The sequence below is a fragment of the Dendronephthya gigantea genome, unplaced genomic scaffold (assembly GCF_004324835.1).
Source record: "Dendronephthya gigantea isolate DGI-Jeju-01 unplaced genomic scaffold, DenGig_1.0 000028F, whole genome shotgun sequence".
Taxonomy (NCBI): Eukaryota; Metazoa; Cnidaria; class Anthozoa; order Malacalcyonacea; family Nephtheidae; genus Dendronephthya; species Dendronephthya gigantea.
The window spans coordinates 443802-454781 of record NW_021163038.1 but is presented as its reverse complement, the minus strand read 5'-3'; the positions used below and the strand labels follow the sequence as shown (position 1 = coordinate 454781).

Sequence of the window (10980 nt, the reverse complement as noted above, 5' to 3'; positions counted from 1 at the left end):
AATTAGAAGTGCAAAAAGGGAACAAGGGGTAGAAAGAGAATAACAGATTGCAACAATGATAAACTTGGGTTTTTGAACTGATTTATACATAATAATATTACATTCTTATAGCAATTAATATGTTTTATTTATGAGCTATTTTCTGCTTCTGGCTGAGAGTGTTGTAGTTCATATTCACGAACTTTCACCCAAATTGTAGCCCCCCAAAGTCGATGCAGATGCTGAAATGTGGACTCCCGATTTTCTTCCACTGAGTCCACGTTATCCGAGGGGTGTTTTTTCTGGCTATAAAGGGAACCCCCAAGATCCCTTTTCAACCCTGAATGTCCACTGCGCAAATTGCGATTTCGTTCGGATTTTGCACGTCTGCTACCACTAAACCTCTCATTCAATCTAATAGTATCAATTCTTCTTTCCATTGGAGGTTCTCCATCAGGTGGCGATAGATCGATTAAGTTCTGGTCCTCTATTTGTTCATGGTTTTTTAGTTCTGAGAAAGATGGTGGAGTAAACGCCGTCATACTGTAATGCCGACCAGGCTGTGAAATGTCCTCACATAAAAAGTCTGTCCTTTCTGAGAAATCTACATAATTATCAAAGTCGAATGACTTTGCGCCATCTAAAGTTGTTTTTGCTGGAGTTGACAAACTATATCGATTAAAACCAGGATTATTCAAAGAAGTAGCTTGTTTGCTTTTATTACGTTTAACAGGCAATGTTTTCGACTTATTCGATCGTCGTAAAGCATTACTTGGTGGTTTTGGGAGTGCCAGTGAATGATAATCTGTAGATGTTGTGGGCTGGTCATTGTTGTTATCTGATTTAGAGTCCGACTCTGATGACGATTCTTCCTCTGCCTCTATGCTTCCTTCCTTTTCTTTTAAATCTGCAAGCCGTTTCTCTAAGTCATTCACAACCGACTTAATACAAATATGACTTGCATGTGTTAGTTTTCTCATCCATGCTCTCATTGAATCTTCCGTCTCTGCAGCCAAAACATAGGTCCGAGTTCCTACCCCATCGAACACAATCTGAAATGCAAACATTGAGTTCTCTACATGACAAAGTTCAATCCGACAGTTATCAAGAATTATAACACCGATAGGTTCGCTGCCCGCCTTTTCAGAATAAAACATCAGGTTCCCGCGCAGGACAAAAAAACGTTTTTGAAATCCTTTATTTACTTCCCCCTTTTTCAGCAGGAAACCCTCTTGATCTGAAGACATAGAATCCGTGGCGAATTTAGCCAGTAATCTCTCATTCAATTTCATACTTCTTGACTCCAATGTGAAGCTGTTAAAGCAAATGAAGTTGAGAAGTGTCAAACATAGTAGATTTCCTAAGGATCGCTGAAGCAAACAAGATCAAATTTATTACATTTAAAAATCTTTTGCTTCCGCCATTTAATAAATTGCCCCTTTTTGGTAGCCACTGACCTCAACTGGATTTGGAGTATTGCCTTCTTTCGTCGTTTGCGCTAATGATGAACAGGATCGTAAGTTCCGTTGTTTGTATTCAGAAAGAATGACAGGTGGGTATGATCACATTTTTTGAGACAGCAGCCCGATTTCGAGGTGTTCGTATTCGATCTCCGAAAAACTTTAGCATTTATTGCACAAACACCTGCGTTGCGGGCTGGTGTCATAATGATTCACGAGGATTTCGCAAGAGACGACTGACGAGGCTTCCCACTGAGAAATATTTAAATTGCGCGAACACAAAGATGAAGGGATATTTCGTCTTCGCTTGTCTATTTCTCGTACATTTTGCCGGGGCTGACGAGGCCCTGTATGCAAGCGTTGTATGGGATCCACTGTCGAACCATCTTTATGTCGAGGACGCAGTGCTGCCTGATGCAGTCGCTTGGGGACGATTTTCAAACGAAGTTAACAAGACGGGGTAAGTGCGTTGCAAATTTCCTAACAGGTTTTGTCGTGAATATTCCAATGTTTTCTTTACTAAATCGTGACTGATAAGGATTCTGAAGCATTCTTAACGACACAGTTCAAGGAATAGAGCAGGTGGTATAAGCTGGTGTAGATCTCCAGAAATCGATATCAGTACAGGCATTTTTGCTAGATATATATTTTCACGTAAGCCGAATACATCCGTCATGTGATCTCATGTGACTGCGTCGTGATTCGTGACTGTGTCGATAATCCGCAGTGGTCCAGATCCAAAACCTGAAATGCCGAATTTTTATTCTTAACCTGTGACGGAAGGCGCTCCCTACGTAGGGATGTTATATTCATATATTAGTGTTCAACATTATAAGCCCCTTTTGATAAGCCCCTACTCTCCCTCTCATCCCTCACCCGCGGCGCCCTCCAAAGAAACCCTCCGCTATACCCACCCTATTTTTCCTGTATCATTGTAGATGGTCCTACTTGGAAGTCCATACAACAAGAGGGTACCCAGACGACATCCAATCATTGGCAGCCGGCATGGTCGAAGGGTACCTGACAGCGGACTTCATTCTTATGAACTGGAAGAACACAGATTCTGGGTACTGCAAAGCAAAACCAACGATATGCACCAAACTAAACTCATTTCTGTACAAGAATTCCGTATTTGTAACGTCCCAAATCGAATCAAACCTGCAGGATCCTTACTGGTATCAGGTACCAACGATAATAACCTGCTTTGATGCGGTGTATTCGTCAAATCATCAGCATTGCATGTCCTTATCATTGTATACCAACCTCACACCATGATCTCTAGTCGACATCACTGAATATTGAACCTTATCTTTCTTTAATTCACGCAGGTAAAACTATTGTATCAACAACTTCTTGGGCTCCGTCGTGGCTACGCAGCAAGCGAAACTGGAACAAACAATCCATTATCTTCATTTGATTTCCAGTAAGATGAAAAATGAACCGCTTTCTGTCTTCTGTCTTTAGACACATTCACACTTGCAATTTCTTCAGCGATTTCCGATGCGATTTTCTTGCTTCAATATCTTTATAGTCTAATGCAACTCGGTGGCGTAAGTGATCTGGAACAAGCGTTGAACGGTACAACTAAACGTCAAATGGCTGGCGATGGCTCTTGCTCGGCATTCATCAAAATTCTACCAAAAAACGAAGATTTGCTGATCTCGCAAGTGACATGGAACTCTTACACATCGATGTTGCGTATTTACAAGCTGTACGAACTTCAGCTGGTGAATAACAGTAATCCTGGTAAGCAGATATTTTCATGAGCATTTGACTATTTTAGCCAAGGAGTTTTCTGAAAATGTATACAAAATTTGACATGATACATTATCTCTTTGTGTGTATAAATATGGATTACTTTCTGACCTTGTTTCTGGAGAAATACTCAGAAAGATATCATGATTCGTTCTCTTTGCAGCTCTTCACATCGTTGCGCAAAACCACAGCTTTTCTTCGTATCCTGGTAGATTGTACAGTGGTGATGATTTTTACGTGCTTAGCAGTGGACTGGTAACGTACAATATTTCCCAATGATACATACTAGCTAAATGATAGGATTTTAACAAGAACCTGGCTGACAGTTCTCCTTGATGACTCAAAACGATTTTAAGACTCCAGTCTCAAGATTTTCATAGCACGATTAAACCTATGACATTTCCACTTTTCCTTCTCAAGGTTACCCAAGAGACAACCAATGACAATTATAATAAAGACTTATGGCAATACATTGGCCCGAATTCTGTCATGGAATGGGCAAGAACGGTAATCGCAAACAGACTCGCACAAGACGGTCAACAATGGGTGTCTTTGTTTGCAAAACACAACAGTGGAACGTAAGTTCACTTCCGATAGCGTAGCGGGTTTGAACTTGACATTTCAAGAGAACTGTTTTTAGTTCAATCTCTGACCTGGATCAAAGGCTTTGGACTGTGCTATAACTTAACTGCTAGGAATAGTTTTACCAGTCCAGTGAAAGCGAAGAGTTTCTCATTTTTTTCATGTAAACACATCTCAATCGCACGTATTCACCCGTTCCCTCTGTCAACCAAACCTTAGACGACAGTTCAACCAAATCTTCTTTCTTTTCTATGATTTTAACAAAGGTACAACAACCAAGTAAGTTCATAATTGCAAGCAAATTGCCATTTAGATTTCTCGAGCACATTTTGTATCCTTTCAATGTAGATAGTTTCACTACAGACTTTCTTATCATCTCTAATAGTAATTTCATTTCTTATTAACAGTGGATGGTCCTCAACTACAATATGTTTACACCGGGGAAACCTGTGATACCCGAGACACTTTGGGTTCTTGAACAGATGCCTGGAATAGTGCAAATGGGAGATCTCTCCTTGTATTTGATAAACAATGGCTACTGGGCAAGCTATAACATACCGTATGTCAAATCCTACTGCTTTTCTTCTTCCTCTTGGCGAGAAAAACTGAGAATGACTCAATGTCAGGTTTTCCACGCGAAACTCGTTCTCAGAACCGAATCGACCAGAAGATTTCTTTTGTTTGTGTTTCCTCAATCCATCCAATATCACCTTCCTTTCTCGTTCCAGATTCTTTGACACCATATTCACCGTCAGTGGACAGGAAGATATGGTGAAAAAGTACGGTTCTTGGTTCGACTATGAACTCAACCCGCGCGCACAGATCTTTAAACGAGATCAAAGCAAAGTTGTTGATCTAGCTAGCATGATGAAATTGATGAGGTGGGTGAGCATTTCACGCAAGAAATTTTCAAAGCGATTTGTGTTTGTTCTACTTAAGCACAACGAGAGTTCATGGACAATCCAGTTTTAGATTTTACCAGAAAAAGGATGTCCTTACCTTCCACCTTCCAAAGGCCAATGCTTTACTTTTTCTCTACAACTTGCCAGGTACAATGATTACACTCATGATCCACTATCGAAGTGCAATTGTACGCCGCCATACAGTGCTGAGAATGCCATCTCATCAAGATCGGATCTGAACCCAGCGTCTGGCAAGTATCCATTTCCAGCTCTCGGCCATCGTGAACATGGTGGAACTGATGCGAAGGTAAACCATTAATTATACTGTTAATTTCTAATTCAATTTCTATTGATCCAGTAGTACTACAGGAGGAGACCTAAACTAAACTAACTTTGTTTATACTGGATAGCTCTATCAGTTCTAAACTGTTCTTCCTAGAGATCCAGTAAAGATCATCTCTTATCGATCGATCCAGTGTTACAATCAAATCCAGTGTCACAAATACTGTGCTAACCCTATACTTTTCATTGAATAATAATTTGGAATGCTCCGTATTTTTCAGATAACAAGCTATAAGCTGTTCCAAGATTTCACAGTCTATGCAGTCAGCGGTCCAACACACGACCAGCAACCAGTCTTCAACTGGACAATGTCAGGATGGTCGCGTCCTCTGGGGCATCCTGATAATTGGGACTTTGAACCAGTCATGATTTCATGGAGCGGCACACAGGCATTTGAAGATGATTCTGAGAACTTACTGGACCTCGAAAAAGAAGCCTGAGCGTTATAAAATAACGATCATGAATCCCAATAAACGATCAGCATAACACTATATTTTAATATATTTTAATTCACTACATTTAATACAACATTGGCTTAGAGTTCTAGACTCAGAAAGTTGATGGTAAACTTAAACATTCAATAATGAAATAGGGAAATTTATAAGGTATAAAAAGATAATGCATTTATAACAAAGTTCATGTGGGTGACATTTTGGTTGCAATGATGCTCTTTAATTATACACCATACAACGACGTGGTAATGTCATGATAAACTGATATTGCTGCATTTGCTGTTAAAATCACACACTTCGGATTATCAAGATTCAAGAGACCCTCATTGAACAGGTGGTTTAATAGCGTCATCATTACCACGATATAGAAGATAGTCAAACGTTATCTCTCTAGAACGATATAATAAGAAAATAAGACACACACCAACACATTGCAAGAGCTAATAAGCCTAATATGTTTTGCTTCGCTGGACGCAACTGCAAGATCTCATTTCATTTCATGCCAAGACGTAATTCATAGGTCGTAAGGTTATAGACAATTGAATAGATGACGAATCCACCAATACCGGAAATTCATGGACATCTTCAATGATATGTATAGTTCCTCTGTGATATCAGGCATTCAAGCCAAGCCACGCCATCATGGCTGAAAGCTACAATGATCCTAGCTCTTCGTTCGTAGATGATTTCTCGTGTAAGATATGTTTGGAAGTCCTGGATGACCCAGTTCAATGTCAGAACAACGAGCATTACTTCTGTCGGAAATGCATCACGAGACATCTGAAGAACTCCGAAACATGCCCGCTGTGTGCTGACCAACTGACGCTTGAAACGCTAAGACCGCCATCGCGAATTGTCGCAAATATTGTTGCAAAGATGAAGAAACCGCGCTGCAGGCATGTTTCTCGAGGTTGCAAGGAGAATGTTAAAGTGGAAGAGCTGTTGACGCACGAAGAATCCTGTGATTATGCTCCGGTCTCTTGTCTGAATGAAGGTTGCGAAGAGACGATGAACAGACGAGATAAAGAAAAACACGAGACAGAGAAATGCAAGTTTAGAAAGATAACTTGTGAATCCTGTGATGAGGAGATAGTTTACGGCGATTATGAGAAACATCGCTGTACTTTAAGAAGAGACATGAACGAGATGAAGTCACGCTTGGATGAAATGAATAAGTCGTTGAAAGCTATGGCAGCCACCCAAAATCAAGTCCTTGAAAAGCTCGAAGCCCACGACCAAAGCATTAAAGATCTTCAAAATCCTCTGCGTCATTTCAGTTCCGCGACACTCAAGCGAGACAGCGCAGTTACCAGGGGCCAAATTCTTATTTTCAGCGACAAATCTCTCGAAGTGTTCAACTGGTCTACTAAAACATGGACACTGATTAAAGACTGTTTGTTTTTTAAACGCCACAACTCATTTTCCTTCCTTTTCGGGAAAAGAATAATGGTTTGTGGAGGAAGTTATTCCAATCGAATCGAGTTCCTTGATCCAAGCGAGAACGGTTTTACTTCAAATGTATTTCCAGGTAGTTTACCATCTGATTATCTTAAAGGTGTATTGTGGAATAATTGTATTATTACCTTTGGTGGGGAGCAGTTCCAACAAACGTCGTTAGAGCGTCCGTGGAGATCAACTGTACTGACCAAAGGACGTGGTTTCAGCGGTCGTCGTGGTTGTGCATTTCAATGTATCGGTGATGATATTTTTATCATCGGGTATTCAAGGGAACGCATCGAGAAATTTGATATAACCTTTGGGGAGTTGACGACACTTACATCTTTGCCATATAAAGTGTACCGAATGGCGACTGTCGTATACAAAGATAATATCATTATCATTGGTGGTCAGGATCCGCAAAGTTTGTTTGGCGGTTCGATGTTGAACGATGTATTAATGTACAACATCCACACTCTTGAGTGCAAACGTTTACCATCGATGCTTCAAGCGAGAGCTGGCCATGCTGCTGTTATCATGGGCGACGTGATTGTCGTGATGGGCGGCGAGACCACTGTCGAAAATGTACATGGAGAAGAGGTGACCGAAAGCTTTGATACAGTTGAGTATTATGTGATTGGTGATAAGAAATGGAAAAGGCTTCCAGCAATGAATCAGAAAAGGAGTGGTGTAACAGCTTGTGTGTATGTTTGAACTCCTAAAGTTATCACAGAATCGTACTGAATTGTGGACTGCAATAACAAGAAATTAGAACTGTTTAATGTTCTATAGAACCTATGAAATACTGAGTATCAATAAATATTATAATCTTGTCATGCAGTAAAAGTGCCTGGCTACTGCATTACATGTAATTGAGTGTAACTGTACAAGTTGTAAAGATTTTGTATAAACAAAAAATGATCAACACCACAAAGGTATGGCTGTATGACTGAGTGTTTTTTATTTCTATGCACAAGTTATCACCTCTTATCCACTACACAGTTAACCTTCGAATGTACAGGATCATACATTCACGTCAAACTACTTTCAAACTAATATAAATCATTAATTTGCAGTTCAAGAATATTACTTCTAAACTAGTGTATAATATACTTATTCATCTTAAACGAATTTCAAATATGATTATATGAAATACTGTATGAAAGCTCTTTTAAATAAATAACTCATATGATATGACCTAATTTCCTACATACAAGAATAATTTATAAAATATCTGAACACCAGATGATTCTTTTGTGAGATCAACATTCTCTGGTATTAAATTAACCCTTACCACTTCACAAACAAGTTAAAAAAACTACCAACATTTTGAATGAAGCTTGACTGTAAAAAATGTTCAATTGGTAACTTTTAGTTCATCTAGGAGCTCTTGGAAGCTTGTGACAAACCATGGTGAGTTCTCCCTCACTTTTTCTCGAATAACATTTCCTCCAAAACCAATGAATGCATCCTTGAAAAAGAAGGAAAACAATGTCAGTAGTGGTCAACACAATAGCCTTCTTGAAGCAAAAAATGTGAAAGGAGGTTGAAGACTTCACTTCCCAGGAACTGAAATCCTTAAATCTAGTGTATTCCCTCAATTTTGCAGTTGCCCACACTTTCAGGGGCTATAATTCTTTTGAATATATAGATATTGAATGGAAATAAATATGCAGCTATCAGTAATCGCAACAGTAATCAACCATAGAAACTTAAATAGAGCTAAATTGAAAAGGTCTTACAGCTGGTGGACAGGTTTCCATGTCTGTTGCACCATCACCAATCATAACCAGCCTAAAAGTCACATGAATAGGCAGTCAATGAATTTGTAGACAAGTGGAAAAATAATTAAAGATTGTGTAAAAAGTACAAACAATATCAAATTCTCACTGTATTGTACCTTTTAAATCCATATTTATCCTTCAAACGCTGCACCACTTTTGTTTTTCCACCAGAATCCGAAGTTAGATTATTCTTATTGAATCCATGATATCGACCTGCAAAGGTAAAAATGAATCTCTTCATTCTCTTCAATGCCATTGCCAAATACTCAAGTGATATTAAATTGCTGTGTCCTTGTCACCACTTACCATCAGCGTCAAACAAAAGTTCAACAGAATACACATTCTCCGAAGGAATGCCCAAGCGATGAGCAAGCGGCACATTCAGCTGTTTGAACCCACCACTGATCAAAAATACTGGAATCCTTTCTCTGCATGTAAATATGCAATTAATTCCCTATAAATAAGACAAAGAAATGAATAAAATGATTCAACAATTAAAGAAGAATTTTAGGTCGTACCAGCAGAATAAATTTTTCATAAACACTTACTTAACTCCAGGTGTTAATGTCAATGGCTTGTCCTTTCTGTATTGTTCTAGCTAAATGCAAGAAATTTATGAGATTAATAAAGGCCTATTATCACATATCAAATCAATGGGGTGTCTCCATTACAAAAAGCATATAAGATTTTAAAGATTTTTGAGATTCTCTTGAATACAATATACATAATACACAAGTCATAATTAGCACACAGCTTTTCTAAATGATAAAACCCTCTACCAAAATATCTCTCTTTAACTCAGGCGAGTATAATCTATGCAAATTAAATATATTCACCTGTTCTAACGTTGGATTACACATATTTAGTCTTGTTTCAAGCGCTGTTCTAAATCGTATATTTCCACCCATCGCTTGAAGTGTCCTATATTATAGAATTAAAAACATTTCAGAAAAGAACATTCATTGCTTGGGTCCTATTCATTTCAAAGAAAAATACCTTAAATTACACAAGTGTTTTTAAACATGTAAATAAAATTTTTGTGAAGGCTGATGAAATCATGTTATGAGGAAGTATAGAAAGCATTTCTCTGTAGAGTTTAGGCTAGGGAACCTAAATTTATGTTTTATTTAAGTCATGGCATTATAATGAAAATCTAATATGGATACCAAGCAACTATAAATCCGATTTAAAAAATTTAACTTTCATACAAAGAGCGTTTGTATGATATATATTGCTGACCCAACACACAAAGAAACATATGTCATAGATATCCCAATGTTTCATTCTCCCAGTGAAATATAGAAAACATTAAATATTTTTCAATTTTAGGGAGGATAAGAATGCAACAAAGTTATGGTTTCTGTCCCATCGTGTTTCGTTCAGGTCAGGGCAAAAAACAATGAATGGAAATACTTATTTTAAGATAATCAGCATGACATTTATAAACATCAAATAAATACATTACACTTTCACCTCGTTTTTTGACTAAACACGGAGTAGCTCTTTTAAAATAACCAGAGCAAACCCTATCTATCTTAGTTTCGGGTGTAAAGCATATAGATGGAGCTAGATTTATTTGTTTATATGATGAAAATTAATTTATGAATGGATCAATTCATCCAAAACGAAATGACATTTTTAATCTTACCACTGCCTTACAGCATCACCAACTCCACAAAACTCCGCTAATTCATCAATGCCTTCCTCTTTGACAACAGTGCTGTCTACATCGAAGCAAACACAATCTGCTGTCCTCCAAATTTCTTTCAGATCGTCCTGCGAAAGCGTCTCCAAATATTTCCTCGTATTTGGCGGCATTTTTAGTGTATATATATATGTATTCAAAAACTCCCGGTTTAACCAAAAGGAATTCAAGATGACACAAACAAAAAGCTAAAGAATGATTCGTCTTTGAGACGAAAATAAATAGTTTCTGGCAAGACTTTCTGCAGCACCTTCTCGGAAGATCTATGCAGTGCAAATGATTTTGTAAACAAATTAACAAAATTGCATTTGATCGCATGTCACGTTTTTGGCATGCGCAATGCACGTGAAACAATAAAATTCTTTTGAATGAGTCCATTTTCACGTAATGAGGTGTTAATTATGAATATCATGACATATTCAATGCAAAACAAGACAAAAATGAATATACAAATGCGTCTAGATTCAAAGGAAAACCGAAACGCATTTAGTTAAAAAATAATTTCAAAATTTGTCTGAATATTGCAGGTGAACTTTGCCCTTGTTTGGCTTCGAGGTTTAAAGGTACTCTACCGGAGGAGAG

The 10980-nt window shown here is 38.1% G+C and overlaps 3 protein-coding genes across 3 annotated transcripts; 1 reads left to right on the top strand and 2 right to left on the bottom strand.

Moving 5' to 3' along the window:
- Window positions 1-81: 81 nt before the first annotated feature.
- On the bottom strand, window positions 82-1436 carry LOC114523696 (sesquipedalian-1-like). Its single transcript, XM_028544704.1, has 2 exons — window positions 1378-1436; window positions 82-1293 (listed from the first exon to the last, which is right to left on the bottom strand). Exon 2 carries the CDS (start codon window positions 1269-1271, stop codon window positions 129-131), a length of 1143 nt encoding a protein of 380 aa, XP_028400505.1. The 5' UTR covers window positions 1272-1293; window positions 1378-1436; the 3' UTR covers window positions 82-128.
- Window positions 1437-1658: 222 nt separating this feature from the next.
- On the top strand, window positions 1659-5661 carry LOC114523778 (putative phospholipase B-like 2). Its single transcript, XM_028544810.1, has 11 exons — window positions 1659-1899; window positions 2378-2621; window positions 2768-2862; window positions 2971-3185; window positions 3358-3449; window positions 3615-3772; window positions 4043-4055; window positions 4184-4335; window positions 4505-4657; window positions 4826-4985; window positions 5242-5661. Exons 1-11 carry the CDS (start codon window positions 1724-1726, stop codon window positions 5458-5460), a joined length of 1677 nt encoding a protein of 558 aa, XP_028400611.1. The 5' UTR covers window positions 1659-1723; the 3' UTR covers window positions 5461-5661.
- Window positions 5662-7881: 2220 nt separating this feature from the next.
- LOC114523693 (phosphoserine phosphatase-like) lies at window positions 7882-10685 on the bottom strand. Its single transcript, XM_028544698.1, is given in 8 exon segments — window positions 7882-8380; window positions 8652-8703; window positions 8810-8906; window positions 9000-9123; window positions 9126-9147; window positions 9242-9291; window positions 9530-9614; window positions 10342-10685. Coding segments are annotated over 8 exon segments (714 nt in total). The 5' UTR covers window positions 10512-10685; the 3' UTR covers window positions 7882-8266.
- Window positions 10686-10980: the final 295 nt, after the last annotated feature.